General features: G+C 41.2%; 2 protein-coding genes across 4 annotated transcripts; both read left to right on the top strand.

The window, feature by feature from the left end:
- Positions 1 to 7,370: 7,370 nt before the first annotated feature.
- Positions 7,371 to 11,201, top strand: LOC143112231 (ATP-sensitive inward rectifier potassium channel 15-like). 2 transcript variants are annotated; one of them, XR_012984696.1, is made up of 3 exons: positions 7,371 to 7,634; positions 8,809 to 10,977; positions 11,117 to 11,194. XR_012984696.1 is itself a non-coding variant. In XM_076274479.1 (3 exons), the coding sequence occupies exons 2-3, from the start codon at positions 8,810 to 8,812 to the stop codon at positions 11,199 to 11,201; spliced, it is 1,101 nt and encodes a 366-aa protein (XP_076130594.1). In that variant the 5' UTR covers positions 7,371 to 7,634; position 8,809. The 2 variants fall into 2 exon arrangements, 1 of the variants encoding a protein (XP_076130594.1); XM_076274479.1 differs by having other exon boundaries at positions 8,809 to 9,825; positions 11,117 to 11,201.
- Positions 11,202 to 13,564: 2,363 nt separating this feature from the next.
- Positions 13,565 to 15,956, top strand: LOC143112230 (ATP-sensitive inward rectifier potassium channel 15-like). Of its 2 annotated transcripts, none has more exons than XR_012984695.1 (2): positions 13,565 to 15,732; positions 15,872 to 15,940. XR_012984695.1 is itself a non-coding variant. In XM_076274478.1 (2 exons), exons 1-2 carry the CDS (start codon positions 13,565 to 13,567, stop codon positions 15,954 to 15,956), a joined length of 1,101 nt encoding a protein of 366 aa, XP_076130593.1. The 2 variants fall into 2 exon arrangements, 1 of the variants encoding a protein (XP_076130593.1); XM_076274478.1 differs by having other exon boundaries at positions 13,565 to 14,580; positions 15,872 to 15,956.
- Positions 15,957 to 17,652: the final 1,696 nt, after the last annotated feature.

Raw genomic sequence — 17,652 nt, 5'->3', positions numbered from 1 at the left:
TGCAGTATCACCGAGTACAGCTGTTACAAGAGGGTCTGGCGTCCCTTTGTTATGATGCACTTCCTGCGATGGTCATTCGTCTCTAAATGACATAACAACCATGGGCACCAGGGAGTAGATAGGACGACAAGCCTGGTCCGCCAACGGTGCTACTGGCCAGGAATGAGTCATGACGTCAAGAAATAATGTGAGGAATGTGATCGGTGTGTGGTGCCGAAGGCAAACCAGCCCAAGGTCCGGACGCTTCGGGGGAACTTACTTGCCACCCGGCCCTTGGAAATAATAGCCATTGACTTTACCATCCTTGAGCGTGCGAGTAGTAGCCATGAGAACGTGTTGGTGGTCACAGACGTTTTCTCAAAATTTACACAGGCTTACCCAACAATGGACCAAAAAGCCAAGTCTGTGCTAAAGGTTTTATACTTACGGGGTGCCCCAACGCATTCATTCAGATCAAGGACGGTGCTTCGCAGGAGAGCTGCTACACCAACTTTGCACACTGTATGGCGTTCGGAAAAGTAGAACTACCCCCTACCACCCAGAAGGGAATGGCCAATATGAGCGGTTCAACCGCACCCTTCACGATCTCCTCAGAACACTGCCGGTAGAGCAAAAATGAAAATGCCCACAACTCCTCCCAAAGCTCCTTTTTGCATACAACACCACGGAACACCAATCTACAGGCTTCTCACCGTACGAGATGATGTTTGGGCAAAAACCCTGCCTTCCTGTGGACCAGCTGCTGGGTGCAGCCGACAGCGATCCCCATGAGGTGATGGAATGCCTCAACCAAGTTGGGAAGATGGGTGATTGGGTGAAGATGGCCCCTGTAAAGTTGTGCACCGGACTGAGATAAAACCAGCTCCCCGAGGTGTGAGGGTCAGACAAGATGATGTTCGTCCTGTGTCCCAGCCCATTGGGGAGTTACCCCGCATACCAACCCTTGCGGCCCATGCAGCCCCACGTTCAGAGTTGTGTGGAACTGGGGCGCTTAGCCCAGATGACACCGAGGACGAGGACATTTGGAGATTATCCATCTCCCAGAGCCCCCCCCCCCACACACAGCTGGAGCACCCTGTAGTCCACCTGCCACAGTCCATACAGCTCCGCACCCAGCCTCACGTGGCTTAGAGCCAGCCCTGCCTGGACTGGAGGAAGAGGACTCTGAGAGAGCAACTGCTCCACCCACTATCGTAAAGGATGGGCAATATGCCCCGAGACCATCATTACCTGAAGTTGAGTGTCAGCAGAGTGGTTCACCATCTTCCAGCGGTGCAGGCCCACTCACTTCTCCCATAATACTGCCAACTTTACCTCTTACTCAGATTAGGTCTCAATCCCCAAAACCCTTAGACTATGACAAATCCCCTTCTCTCCCAGCACCCGGGGTCAACGCTCCATCATACCTGCCCATGCCCCTTCAAAGGGGTTCTAGTCGTAGTACTGCTGGTCAGCATTCAAACCCCTACAGCTTACCACGATCAGCCATTCCCAATCAGCCTGTTGTTAGACCAGTAGGTTCCTTATTCTCCAACTCAGCTGACATTTCAGTAACTGTTCACCGGGACGGTGAACTTTAGTGGCCGGGGTGAGTGTAGCTGGGTGAACTTTTCACAGCTGCCAGGCGGATTGTATGCATCTGGGGGTGGGACTGATAATGAGCAACAAATGTCTTCCTGTTTAAAACACGGTCTTACGGCGTCATTTGTTTGTAACGTGTTGCCGGCGTCGGAAGGCTGGAACTGCTAGCGGTACATCGGTCGTTGAGCGGTATGTACTGTAAAGGCTTTTGTTATGCTGCATGTGGTTATCGACTACGAAGGTACCATATTACCCTTGGCTAGTGTTCTTAAGTCATGCGTGCTTGTTGTTTTTTTAGTGAATCACTTCAGACAAACCCTGGGTGGCAGCCAGTAGCGTTAACGTTCACCACCAGCTGTGCAAGGTAATGGTGTCTCCCTTGTTTGTAATAACTCATGCTGCAGCGAGATCCGACATAGTAAAGATCATTACTGTTTGTTAACGTTAGTTTGTTTCACTAGAGTATACTAAGAGCCTGTTCCCCTCCTACCTCGGCTCACCTTTTGTGATGACCGGTTATTAAGTTTTACACTTTTTAAGGCCTCCGAATCGTGGGCAAGGGGTTCTGACCACTGTTTTCCCCGTGTTGTTTTGTTTGAGTTCTAGTATCATAGCCAGTCATGTTTTTCCTTTAGTTTGGGTTGTTGATATCGTTTGTCTGTATGTGTGCCATAATAGCTAATCAGGAAATAGCACCTCTGTAGCTGGGTAAGATTGAACGCAACAACCAATGAAAATCGTTCACATGATTCTTCAGAGTGTTTCGTTGTATACACACGCATACACAGTGGAAACTGCTGGAGCTCGTCACATCACTTTGAGCGCAGAGTAAGTCGTCCCCTGTTTTAATGTTACAACAAATTCACAACTTGTTTGACAGAAAAAATGACAAGTTGATCGCTGTTAGAGAATGTTGCCCACATAGCCTAATTAGCATCTGTTTTCAATGCTTAGCGTCATTGTAGCCTAAATTTAGCAACAGTTTACCAGCTTGTGCTCTCTCCCTCACACACACACACACTCACACCATGTGTAGGCTGCATGCACACATGCGGACAATTAATAATGAGGACAATTAATAATGATTTATACGTATACTGTAGAGAGTGTCCTGTAAAAGTAGCCTATACTGTTTGTGAAGCTGTCCTACTGTAAAACTAAACACAGCCTTCTGATAAACTATTCAGAGATGGACATCAGAAAATTCTTCCTGAACAGAGGCAGAGGGAGAGGACGAGACGAGAACAGTGAGGAGGACGAGAGAGGTATGATAATTGCCCACATTAACGGTGGTAATAGCCAGTGCTGTGATTTGATCAACGGTTTAATGGCAAACTTAAATAAGTTAGCTGCATTTGCAAATGTAGCCTATAATAATCTAAGCCTATATTATAGGCTACTCTGATTCTGTGTAGATTATTATAGGCTACATTTGCAAATTATCACTTGCAGTATTGCCAGGATGACTATAGGACACTTGCCTGGGAGGAAAGTATATCTCAATTTTGACTAAAAATAAGCTTCCCTTGTGTTAGTAGGAAAGCCTATCAAATTCATGCAGTGAGTATAGGCCTACTTATGCCTGTGTGTTTGGATGTTGCTGGATACTGGCTGCTACAACAATTGAGGGAGAGAGGGCTGGAGGAGGAAGAGGAGGAGAAGGAGTAAGAGAAGAAGGTCGAAGAGAGGGGAGAAAGAGCACAGGCTGGGCAGTCCAGTACCAGGCAGGGGGAGGAGGAGTGGGACAGGCAAGAAACAGATGAGGGCATGATGGGATATTCAGAGTATGGAGGAGGATGTCTGACTCTTTCTAATCTTAAATGGTTGCAGTAAGAGGATGTTGTTTGTAAATCTTTGAGGTGTGCATGTGCAAATAGATATCATTATATTGTACTCATGAATCTATACTTGTATCTTTACCAGTGGTTTAATATAGCCTACAGTATGACAGTGACAATAATGATTTTGAAGCTTGTACCCGTAGGCTAGCCATTTATTTCCTGTGAGTGATGCAGCAAAGAACCTCTATACACTGGCCTGAGGCTGAGCTAGGAGTGGAAAGATTTGCATCTGGGCTCTGTTGAACCTGGAGAGCAGATGAAGCTTCTTCCAGCACCGAATGCTAGGGAATCATACAGAGAAAGAAACGCAAGAAGAGTGGACAGACTTGATGGGTCTGCTGTGTTTGCTGCCCAGTTGTACTCATGTTTGGTGTCGGATTGAACTCGGCCAGCAGATGGAGTAGGCGTTTCCCCCTCTTCCAGCCAGTGCTGGACAGAGTCCACTGAGATCAGAATTCAGTCATTATATTACTCTGCATTGGTTACCACAACCTTGGTTTTGGAGCTTATCTCAATGACTATGTATACATGGACATTCTGGTATTATTGGGTATCCCAGTTATTTTCAGGTTTTTCTGATTGTGTGTTTGCACATGTATCATATTCCAACTTCAGAACCCAGGATAAGCCCTTTTCCAGGCTTTTAGAAATCCAGTTAACTGGAGTATTCCAAAACAAGATTGCTAGATAATAGAGCAGTGCTCTCTAGAATCTCTGGCGAGATGGCGCTGGCTCTGAAACATGCTAATCAGTAAAAATCATATAACAAACCCTCTTTTAAAGTCAACCTCCATTATGTTCCACTAGCTGTTAAAAATGGCTACAAATTACTTGCTATCACCACTTGTTCTCATTGTATGGTTCCTGCAACAGCCTTACAAACATGTAAAGTGCACTGTGTGGATTCAAATCAGTAAATTATAGGGAGAAGGAACACCATTTTAACTTTTTCAAAAGTTCTAGTAACTGCTAGAAGTTATTTTTCAAAAGACAATGGGCTTCATTCAGCAATATCTTTGTAAGAATGTCTGGCCGATTTTTACATGGATCTTGATCGCTAGATGTCACGTAGTACTGTCTATACGGTAATAAAAACTCATGGGGTTTTAAATGCATGTTGATGACATGTCTGAAATATCCCACGGATGGAATACAGACCTGGATAAGTTCATTCAAACATTTTTGCAGTCGTACTGTAAACCTGTGCTCTAAGACAATACAACCATTATTAGTGGGGTAGGACAGGCCTTGATATAAAGTCTGTGGACTCAAATAAGTTTGATTTCCCTAGATGTAAACAAATCGAGTAGGGTCCTCTATGAGTGGTGTCTTTTTAGACTTCAGCAGGATTCATATTCCACATATGGCAGTATGCACAGATGGGTAAATGGGAAAACCTGCCTGTTCATTTATTATCAGCTGTGTTGCACTTTAAAGAAAGGAATGTGTCACTTGATAACCATAAACTTTATAAGTCACAAGCTTCTCAGCCAACATTATTGATTAACTTGCACTGCAGGCTTGTAACTTTCCATGCCTGGTTTTTGCCCCTTTCTTTGGAATGGATTGTTCCATCAGGTAAAAACTAGATAAAACAATTTATTATACGGCTCTTCACAATGCTAGTAGAACGCTCCATTGACTTGAATGGGATTTCCCAAAGTTCTAGCGGTAAGATATATTCATGTAATTACCGCTGCAAATATATAATTACCGCTGTCAATGGCAACGGTTTTTGTGCTTCTGATACGTCTTTCATATCACTACGCAAGGACTGGAACTTCATTCAAACGTGAAAGCAGACGGTTGGTCAGCTGTGTTCTAAAGAATGTTTGATTCAAGTTCAGCCATAGACTGTTCTATATATACAGTCTATGAGTTCAGCAGCGTGTGTTGTTGCGAATTATTTGTTTCTCAGCAAATGCCACAATGAACGGTAACAAATAGGCTAGGTTATGTAGGCTAAAATGATATCGTGGGGAGTTTATTATTTCGTTTTGGCAAGTAGCCGTATAATAAGCGGGATAATGTATAGAACGCCGGTGATTACTGTGAAAATAAGTCCCTTCAGGGCGGAACAAGACCCCTCCACTGCGCGTCGGGGTCCGGTTCGCCCTGTCGGGACTTATTTTCACAGTAATGACCGGCGTTCTATACATTATCCCTTACATAATGCATAATCAAGTCAACCACCTGAAAATCCTGATGTCTTGGGGAAACCTGAATATTTGTAGTTGTGGAATATATATATATATATACACTGCTCAAAAAAATAAAGGGAACACTTGGTCATAGGAGTTATAGCATCAAGTCAGTCACACTTGTGGGATATTGATCTGGCCAGTTATGCAACAGAGGTGGTTGTGAATCAGGTTCACCTGCTTTGATGTCAACGAAATTTACTACAGGTGTACTAGAGGGCCAACTATGAGACGACCCCCAAAACAGGAATGGTTTTACAGGTGGTGGCAACTGGTAATTTTTCCATCTTTATCCTTCTTGACTGATTTTTCACTAGTGTTGCATTTGGATAGTGTCAGTGTTACTACTGGTAGCATAAGCCAGTATCTGGAGCCTACAGAGGTTGCACAGGTAGTCCAACTCCAGTATCAATCAGGACCAGTATCTTCTCCTTTATGCAAGGAGGAACAGTAGGAGCCCTGCTAGAGCCCTACAGAATGACCTCCAGCAGGTCACTGGTGTAAATGTCTCTGGCCACACTGTCAGAAACAGACTTCATGAAGGTGGCCTGAGGGCCCGATGGCCTCTAGAGGGACCTGTGCCCACTGCCCAGCACCGTGGAGCTCATTTGACATTTGCCATAGAATACAAAATTGGCAGGTCTGCCACTAGCGCCCTGTGCTTTTCACAGATGAGAGCAGGTTCACCCTGAGCACATGTGACAGACATGAAAGGGTCTGGAGATGTCGTGGAGAACATGATGCTGCCTGCAACATCATTCAGCATGACCGGATTGGTGGTGGCTCAGTGATGGTCTGGGGAGGCATATCCTTGGAGGGACGGACAGACCTCTGTGGGCAGGACAACGGTACCCTCACTGCTCTAAAATATCGGGATGAAATATTCTGACCCTGTACTGGTGCAGTGGGCCTTGGGTTTCTCTTGGTGCACAACGATGGCCACATGTGGCAAGATTGTGCAGGCAATTCCTGGAGGATAAATTAATTCATACCATTGACTGTCCCCCACACTTCCCTGACTTAAATGCAATAGAACACCTCTCGGACATTATGTTTTGGTCCATCCAACACCCTCCTTTCATTTGGTAACACATTAACCAGTCCATATCAGCATAGATATCCAGCATGATGTATCTGATGTGTTGTCAGTGTTCCTTTAATTTTTTTGAGCAGTGTGTATATATATATATATATATATATATATATATATATATGCAGAATGAAACAGTAATATTACATTTTGGTTGTATCATGTCTAAACATACATTTACAGTGATTGTATATAAGAGGCTAAATAACAGGAACCAGGAGAGGGTTTCCTTTTGACATACCATGTCATCAAATTACACTACAACAGCATAGTGCTCAAATGATTAAACAGAGCATGTAAATGTTTCACACATACAAAGTTTGTAGACTCAATATTATGACATAAAATAGGCTGAAGCACATACAAATGTATGTAAAATGTCCAGTTAAAATGTACTGGAATAAAATACAATTTATAATTACCAATTCAAAAACCTGAATGTGCTAACATTAAACCAACCTTTAAACCAGTATTCAAATATAGATAGGCCTTGGCTGCGTATAATCTTCAAACGGGAATTGTATTGCAATGAATTGTCACCCTTGAAAAACTAAATGTTTTGAAAGGGAACAGTTAATCAGGGTGTGTATCCAGTGAAAACAATCACCTGGAACGGGACAACAGCATAAAGCAAGGTGAGAGTACCTACAACAATGCCCTTCGCTGCCCTTCAGATTATGAAGGGGAAAGAAGGAGGGATTTATAGGAAACCTGATGTCCAGGAGAACCCTTTCACTGATTGTTTCTCTTGTTTCACCCGTGTGTATTAGCTGCCCTAAAAAAAACAGTGCTGAAGTTCAGCGGACATATTGTCACTACAATAAAGGAGACAGGGCATTGTGAAATTGGTCTGTGAACAGTGCTAAATTTCAGCTCACACAAGACAACTTTCAGACGGACAACTGTGAAGAAAAGCAAAAAGTAAGTACCTATACCTAGTTTGGATATTAATGGTTAGATTGCTGAAGAGAAATAAAACTGATAAGGATTACTTGGAGTGTATTTATTACTCAAAATCTGTCTGGGACACCGGCTTGTGTATGTTTGCTGGTACTGTGTGTGTGTGTGTGTGTGTGTGTGTGTGACTACATATACCTGTCCCAAATTATAGCAGTATTCAAAAGAAAATAGAATATGAAGTTAGAGAAATATCAGGGGGGTTTAACTAGTAGCAGGAATGAGCATAAAGTAAAGGCAGTAGTGACTACAGGCTACAGACTGTAGTGATTCTCTGAATTCAATTTACTTTCTGAAACTAGTTGCTATTCAAAATTAACACAAATCCTAGGAAGAAAAAAGGGTATTTTTTTTATAAATACATAAGAAATGTAACATTTTTCTGGTTACTTCAGCTATTTAGCCATGTGTATCTGAGGCTGAGTGAGCTAAACAAAATATGTATAGCATAAAGCATGTTTAAAGCAACATAGAACATTGTATACATTGAATATTGAACAGTGATATCTAGTTCAATCCCCTTGATATTTCTCTAACTTCATATACTTTTTTCTTTAGTATACTGCTATCATTTGGGACAGGTATACCTGTAGTTGAACACACACACACATGCCAGCATACAGATACACACAAGCTGGAGTAAAAATGAATTGAACTGAACAACTCCAACATTTTTTTTTTCTTAAAATGACCAGATTAACTGTCTATATCTGCAAATGTCTTAGTTTTCAATATAGTAGCACTGCTATAGCATTAGGTAGAGGTGAATACAATGGGCATTCCACCAGTCAGTCAGTCAGATGCACCTCACCTGATGTACTGAAGAGGGACATATGTCCTAAATGTCTCATTTTCCAGGAACGATGTATAATGCTGTTTAATTTCCTTTAGATAGATAGATAGATAGATAGATAGATAGATAGATACTTTATTGATCCCCAAGGGGAAATTATTTTTTTTTTAAATTCATCTTTAAATATGTAATTTCAATGTTCTGTTTTTCAAATAACTGTCCTGGAAATTCTTCACGAAATTATAATAGCACCCCAATTACTCCTTAGATTTCCTTAACTCCCCCTCTGTTTTGTGATGAGATAAATAAATACAGATTTAAATCAATGAATATGTGACATTGCAGGATGACTGCCAAAAAAGTCCAGGTGCGAAGGGTTGTTTCGAAGGACGGACACAACAATGTGAAGATTGAGAATGTTGAGGGCATGGTGAAGCTGTATCTGCACGACATATGGACAACAGTGGTGGACATGAAGTGGCGCTACAAGCTTACTCTTTTTGCCTCAACGTTTGTGATGACCTGGTTCATCTTTGGTGTTCTCTTTTATCTAATTGGAATGACAAATGGAGACTTTGATAGTGAGCTGCCTTCCAATCACACCCCCTGTGTGATGAATGTAGAAACACTTACAGGGGCTTACCTATTTTCTCTTGAATCTCAGGCCACCATTGGCTATGGCTTCCGTTACATTTCAGAGGAATGCCCACTTGCTATCTTCACTTTGGTGGCCCAGCTGGTTATCACTGGCCTGGCAGAGATCTTTGTCACAGGGGCACTGTTAGCTAAGCTGGCACGTCCGAAAAAGAGAGCAGAGACTATCAAGTTCAGCCAGTCAGCTGTAGTCTGCAAATACGAGGGCAAGCTGTGTCTGATGGTCAGGGTGGCCAACTTGAGGAAGAGCCTGCTGATCCAATGTAATCTGACAGGTAAGCTTCTCTTCCCCTATGTAACACATGAAGGGGAGAAGACCCAAATCCAGCAAAGCAATGTGGACTTCCAGTTGGACTCTAGTGGAGAGTGTCCCTTCCTCAGCCTTCCTCTAACATTTAACCATGTCCTGGATGAGACCAGTCCCTTGGCAGGTCTCACTGCAGAGAACCTTCAGACAAGAGACTTTGAGTTGCTGGTGACACTCAATGCAACAATGGAATCAACTGCTGCCACTTGCCAGAGCCGTACATCTTATGTGCCCCAGGAGATCATGTGGGGTTATGCATTTAAGCCAGTGCTCTTCACCACTCCAAGGGGGCGCTATGTTGCTGACTTTAATTTCTTTGACAAAATGACACCCTGCAATGACTCCACCCTGCTCAGCAATCACACAGTGAAGCTTCAGCTTGAAGAGGAGTATCGTAGAGAGTAAATACAATTTTTGGGGTTTAAAATGCATGTTGATGACATGTCTGAAATATCCCACTGGTGGAATACAGACCTGGATAAGTTCATTCAAACATTTTTGCAGTCGTCCTGTAAACCTGTGCTCTTAGACAATACAACCATTATTAGTGGGGTAGGACAGGCCTTGATATAAAGTCTGTGGATTCAAATAAGTTTGATTTCCCTAGATGTAAACAAATCAAGTAGGGTCCTCTATGAGTGGTGTATTTATAGACTTCAGCAGGATTCATATTCCATATATGGCAGTATGCACAGATGGGTATATGGGAAAACCTGCCTGTTCATTTATTATCAGCTGTGTTGCACTTTAAAGAAAGGAATGTGTCACTTGATAACCATAAACTTTATAAGTCACAAGCTTCTCAGCCAACATTATTGATTAACTTGCACTGCAGGCTTGTAACTTTCCATGCCTGGTTTTTGCCCCTTTCTTTGGAATGGATTGTCCCATAAGGTAAAAACAAGATAAAACAATATAATGCATAATCAAGTCAACCACCTGAAAATCCTGATGTCTTGGGGAAACCTGAATATTTGTAGTTGTGGAATATATATATATATATATATATATATATATAGATAGATAGATAGATAGATAGATGCAGAATGAAACAGTAATATTACATTTTGGTTGTATCATGTCTAAACATACATTTACAGTGATTGTATATAAGAGGCTAAATAACAGGAACCAGAAGAGGGTTTCTTTTTGACATACCATGTCATCAAATTACACTACAACAGCATAGTGCTCAAATGATTAAACAGAGCATGTACATGTTTCACACATACAAAGTTTGTAGACTCAATATTATGACATAAAATAGGCTGAAGCACATACAAATGTATGTAAAACTGTCCAGTTAAAATGTACTGGAATAAAATACAATTTATAATTACAAATTCAAAAACTTGAATGTGTTAACATTAAACCAACCTTTATACCAGTATTCAAATATAGATAGGCCTTGGCTGCGTATAATCTTCAAACGGGAATTGTATTGCAATGATGTGTCACCCTTGAAAAACTAAATGTTTTGAAAGGGAACAGTTAATCAGGGTGTGTATCCAGTGAAAACAATCACCTGGAATGGGACAACAGCATAAAGCAAGGTGAGAGTACCTACAACAATGCCCTTGCTGCCCTTCAGATTATGAAGGGGAAAGAAGGAGGGATTTATAGGAAACCTGATGTCCAGGTAGAGAGAACCCTTTCACTGATTGTTTCTCTTGTTTCACCCGTGTGTATTAGCTGCCCTAAAAAAACAGTGCTGAAGTTCAGCGGACATATTGTCACTACAATAAAGGAGACAGGGCATTGTGAAATTGGTCTGTGAACAGTGCTACATTTCAGCTCACACAAGACAACTTTCAGACGGACAACTGTGAAGAAAAGCAAAAAGTAAGTACCTATACCTAGTTTGGATATTAATGGTTAGATTGCTGAAGAGAAATAAAACTGATAAGGATTACTTGGAGTGTATTTATTACTCAAAATCTGTCTGGGACACCGGCTTGTGTTTGTATGTATACTGGTGTGTTTGTGTATGTCTGTCTGTCTATCTAACAAACTTTATTACTCAAAATCTGTCTGGGACACCGGCTTGTGTATGTTTGCTGGTACTGTGTGTGTGTGTGTGTGTGTGTGTGTAACTACATATACCTGTCCCAAATTATAGCAGTATACTAAAGAAAATAGAATATGAAGTTAGAGAAATATCAGGGGGGTTTAACTAGTAGCAAGAATGAGCATAAAGTAAAGGCAGTAGTGACTACAGGCTACAGACTGTAGTGATTCTCTGAATTCAATTTACTTTCTGAAACTAGTTGCTATTCAAAATGAACACAAATCCTAGGAAGAAAAAAGGGTATTTTTTTATAAATAAATAAGAAATGTAAAATTTTTCTGGTTACTTATTCAGCTATTTAGCAATGTGTATCTGAGGCTGAGTGAGCTAAACAAAATATGTATAGCATAAAGCATGTTTAAAGCAACATAGAACATTGTATACATTGAATATTTAACAGTGATATCTAGTTCAATCCCCTTGATATTTCTCTTACTTAATATACTTTTTTCTTTCGTATACTGCTATCATTTGGGACAGGTACAGTGGCGTAACTATAGTAGGTGCAGCAAGTGCAGTCACACCAGGGCCCGTGACCTCCCGGGGCCCGTCGCTACCCCCGCCCTGCCTCCTTTTTTTTTTTTTTTTTGAACTTTAGAATGTTAGAGCAACTCAACTCGCAGGTGATGATGAACTGCTTGAAAAGGCAAGACGTTTGTCAGACCATTATAGCAGGGACATTGCACCGACATTCCCAACACAACTCCTCTCATTCAGGTCTTGCTTTAAAGCAGAGATTTCACAGAAGTCATCTATTTTTCAACTTGCCAAAATGCTGGTGGTAGATTATGACAGTGTAACATCCACATTCGGGGAAGTGTGTACTCATGTTGTTTCTGACATTGCCTGTGACTGTGGCAACAGCGATCTTTTTCCAAACAAACTTATTAAGACCTATACGTAAGGAGCAGCATGGGGCAGGAGAGGCTCCGTGGGTTAGCTATCCTGTCCATTGAAAATACGAGAGCCAGAGCATTAAATATTGGGAACATCGTTGACGATTTTGCACAACGAAAGGCTCGTAAGATGGCCTTCTTCTAATGGCCTAATTCACGCATATTGGGGATTGTATGCATATGAATGATTTTATTTGGTTTCTGGACGGTTAAATAAGTTAGGCTACATTAAGTTTTGTTTCTGCGCAGTGCGAGTTTATAAGCAAGCAATCTACGCTTGCAGTTTCAGCAGAGGGTTAAAGAGGCGCATTGAGTGTTCCCATAATTCCATGCGAGTTGATGTTAATGCAGTAATATTAGATTACCCTGGCCTGCAGGCTGTTAATAAAATAATTTTTAAATGTTTTCACATGTAATGGATATGTAGTCGTGTGTTTTTTATTTGAAATTGTAATCTGTAACTACTAAACTACTTCGGTGCCTCAGGCCCTTTGCATAAACAATTGAAGTCACCCTTAATGTGTATTGCATGTATCAGAGCTAATTCATCCTGGGCCAAAGTTCGTCGGTATGGGGCCCGCGTAGCGCTCTCGCACCTGGGCACACCATTGGTTTGTTACGCCACTGGACAGGTATACCTGTAGTTGAACACACACACACACACACACACACACACACACACACACACACACACACACACACACACACACACACACACACGCCAGCATACAGATACACACAAGCTGGAGTATAAATTAATTGAACTGAACAACTCCAACATTGTCAGACACTGTCTGTTAGCTGTATATCTGCAAATGTCTTAGTTTTCAATAGAGTAGCACTGCTATAGCATTAGGTAGAGGTGAATACAATGGGCATTCCACCAGTCAGTCAGTCAGATGCACCTCACCTGATGTACTGAAGAGGGACATATGTCCTAAATGTCTCATTTTCCAGGAACGATGTATAATGCTGTTTAATTTCCTTTAGATAGATAGATAGATAGATAGATAGATAGATACTTTATTGATCCCCAAGGGGAAATTATTTCCTGGAAATTCTTCACGAAATTATAATAGCACCCTAATTACTCCTTAGATTTCCTTATCTCCCCCTCTGTTTTGTGATGAGATAAATAAATACAGATTTAAATCAATGAATATGTGACATTGCAGGATGACTGCCAAAAAAGTCCAGGTGCGAAGGGTTGTTTCGAAGGACGGACACAACAATGTGAAGATTGAGAATGTTGAGGGCATGGTGAAGCTGTATCTGCACGACATATGGACAACAGTGGTGGACATGAAGTGGCGCTACAAGCTTACTCTTTTTGCCTCAACGTTTGTGATGACCTGGTTCATCTTTGGTGTTCTCTTTTATCTAATTGGAATGACAAATGGAGACTTTGATAGTGAGCTGCCTTCCAATCACACCCCCTGTGTGATGAATGTAGAAACACTTACAGGGGCTTACCTATTTTCTCTTGAATCTCAGACCACCATTGGCTATGGCTTCCGTTACATTTCAGAGGAATGCCCACTTGCTATCTTCACTTTGGTGGCCCAGCTGGTTATCACTGGCCTGGCAGAGATCTTTGTCACAGGGGCACTGTTAGCTAAGCTGGCACGCCCGAAAAAGAGAGCAGAGACTATCAAGTTCAGCCAGTCAGCTGTAGTCTGCAAATACGAGGGCAAGCTGTGTCTGATGGTCAGGGTGGCCAACTTGAGGAAGAGCCTGCTGATCCAATGTAATCTGACAGGTAAGCTTCTCTTCCCCTATGTAACACATGAAGGGGAGAAGACCCAAATCCAGCAAAGCAATGTGGACTTCCAGTTGGACTCTAGTGGAGAGTGTCCCTTCCTCAGCCTTCCTCTAACATTTTACCATGTCCTGGATGAGACCAGTCCTTTGGCAGGTCTCACTGCAGAGAACCTTCAGACAAGAGACTTTGAGTTGCTGGTGACACTCAATGCAACAATGGAATCAACTGCTGCCACTTGCCAGAGCCGTACATCTTATGTGCCCCAGGAGATCATGTGGGGTTATGCATTTAAGCCAGTGCTCTTCACCACTCCAAGGGGGCGCTATGTTGCTGACTTTAATTTCTTTGACAAAATGACACCCTGCAATGACTCCACCCTGCTCAGCAATCACACAGTGAAGCTTCAGCTTGAAGAGGAGTATCGTAGAGAGTAAATACAATTTTTGGGGTTTAAAATGCATGTTGATGACATGTCTGAAATATCCCACTGGTGGAATACAGACCTGGATAAGTTCATTCAAACATTTTTGCAGTCGTCCTGTAAACCTGTGCTCTTAGACAATACAACCATTATTAGTGGGGTAGGACAGGCCTTGATATAAAGTCTGTGGATTCAAATAAGTTTGATTTCCCTAGATGTAAACAAATCAAGTAGGGTCCTCTATGAGTGGTGTATTTATAGACTTCAGCAGGATTCATATTCCATATATGGCAGTATGCACAGATGGGTATATGGGAAAACCTGCCTGTTCATTTATTATCAGCTGTGTTGCACTTTAAAGAAAGGAATGTGTCACTTGATAACCATAAACTTTATAAGTCACAAGCTTCTCAGCCAACATTATTGATTAACTTGCACTGCAGGCTTGTAACTTTCCATGCCTGGTTTTTGCCCCTTTCTTTGGAATGGATTGTCCCATAAGGTAAAAACAAGATAAAACAATATAATGCATAATCAAGTCAACCACCTGAAAATCCTGATGTCTTGGGGAAACCTGAATATTTGTAGTTGTGGAATATATATATATATATATATATATATATATAGATAGATAGATAGATAGATAGATGCAGAATGAAACAGTAATATTACATTTTGGTTGTATCATGTCTAAACATACATTTACAGTGATTGTATATAAGAGGCTAAATAACAGGAACCAGAAGAGGGTTTCTTTTTGACATACCATGTCATCAAATTACACTACAACAGCATAGTGCTCAAATGATTAAACAGAGCATGTACATGTTTCACACATACAAAGTTTGTAGACTCAATATTATGACATAAAATAGGCTGAAGCACATACAAATGTATGTAAAACTGTCCAGTTAAAATGTACTGGAATAAAATACAATTTATAATTACAAATTCAAAAACTTGAATGTGTTAACATTAAACCAACCTTTATACCAGTATTCAAATATAGATAGGCCTTGGCTGCGTATAATCTTCAAACGGGAATTGTATTGCAATGATGTGTCACCCTTGAAAAACTAAATGTTTTGAAAGGGAACAGTTAATCAGGGTGTGTATCCAGTGAAAACAATCACCTGGAATGGGACAACAGCATAAAGCAAGGTGAGAGTACCTACAACAATGCCCTTGCTGCCCTTCAGATTATGAAGGGGAAAGAAGGAGGGATTTATAGGAAACCTGATGTCCAGGTAGAGAGAACCCTTTCACTGATTGTTTCTCTTGTTTCACCCGTGTGTATTAGCTGCCCTAAAAAAACAGTGCTGAAGTTCAGCGGACATATTGTCACTACAATAAAGGAGACAGGGCATTGTGAAATTGGTCTGTGAACAGTGCTACATTTCAGCTCACACAAGACAACTTTCAGACGGACAACTGTGAAGAAAAGCAAAAAGTAAGTACCTATACCTAGTTTGGATATTAATGGTTAGATTGCTGAAGAGAAATAAAACTGATAAGGATTACTTGGAGTGTATTTATTACTCAAAATCTGTCTGGGACACCGGCTTGTGTTTGTATGTATACTGGTGTGTTTGTGTATGTCTGTCTGTCTATCTAACAAACTTTATTACTCAAAATCTGTCTGGGACACCGGCTTGTGTATGTTTGCTGGTACTGTGTGTGTGTGTGTGTGTGTGTGTGTAACTACATATACCTGTCCCAAATTATAGCAGTATACTAAAGAAAATAGAATATGAAGTTAGAGAAATATCAGGGGGGTTTAACTAGTAGCAAGAATGAGCATAAAGTAAAGGCAGTAGTGACTACAGGCTACAGACTGTAGTGATTCTCTGAATTCAATTTACTTTCTGAAACTAGTTGCTATTCAAAATGAACACAAATCCTAGGAAGAAAAAAGGGTATTTTTTTATAAATAAATAAGAAATGTAAAATTTTTCTGGTTACTTATTCAGCTATTTAGCAATGTGTATCTGAGGCTGAGTGAGCTAAACAAAATATGTATAGCATAAAGCATGTTTAAAGCAACATAGAACATTGTATACATTGAATATTTAACAGTGATATCTAGTTCAATCCCCTTGATATTTCTCTTACTTAATATACTTTTTTCTTTCGTATACTGCTATCATTTGGGACAGGTACAGTGGCGTAACTATAGTAGGTGCAGCAAGTGCAGTCACACCAGGGCCCGTGACCTCCCGGGGCCCGTCGCTACCCCCGCCCTGCCTCCTTTTTTTTTTTTTTTTTGAACTTTAGAATGTTAGAGCAACTCAACTCGCAGGTGATGATGAACTGCTTGAAAAGGCAAGACGTTTGTCAGACCATTATAGCAGGGACATTGCACCGACATTCCCAACACAACTCCTCTCATTCAGGTCTTGCTTTAAAGCAGAGATTTCACAGAAGTCATCTATTTTTCAACTTGCCAAAATGCTGGTGGTAGATTATGACAGTGTAACATCCACATTCGGGGAAGTGTGTACTCATGTTGTTTCTGACATTGCCTGTGACTGTGGCAACAGCGATCTTTTTCCAAACAAACTTATTAAGACCTATACGTAAGGAGCAGCATGGGGCAGGAGAGGCTCCGTGGGTTAGCTATCCTGTCCATTGAAAATACGAGAGCCAGAGCATTAAATATTGGGAACATCGTTGACGATTTTGCACAACGAAAGGCTCGTAAGATGGCCTTCTTCTAATGGCCTAATTCACGCATATTGGGGATTGTATGCATATGAATGATTTTATTTGGTTTCTGGACGGTTAAATAAGTTAGGCTACATTAAGTTTTGTTTCTGCGCAGTGCGAGTTTATAAGCAAGCAATCTACGCTTGCAGTTTCAGCAGAGGGTTAAAGAGGCGCATTGAGTGTTCCCATAATTCCATGCGAGTTGATGTTAATGCAGTAATATTAGATTACCCTGGCCTGCAGGCTGTTAATAAAATAATTTTTAAATGTTTTCACATGTAATGGATATGTAGTCGTGTGTTTTTTATTTGAAATTGTAATCTGTAACTACTAAACTACTTCGGTGCCTCAGGCCCTTTGCATAAACAATTGAAG

The sequence above is a fragment of the Alosa pseudoharengus genome, unplaced genomic scaffold (genome assembly GCF_046254945.1).
Source record: "Alosa pseudoharengus isolate Yale_2024_CS ecotype anadromous, Long Island Sound unplaced genomic scaffold, YU_APseudo_1.1 YU_APseudo_1.1_scf_8, whole genome shotgun sequence".
Taxonomy (NCBI): Eukaryota; Metazoa; Chordata; class Actinopteri; order Clupeiformes; family Clupeidae; genus Alosa; species Alosa pseudoharengus.
This window is presented reverse-complemented; position numbering and strand designations above follow the sequence as displayed.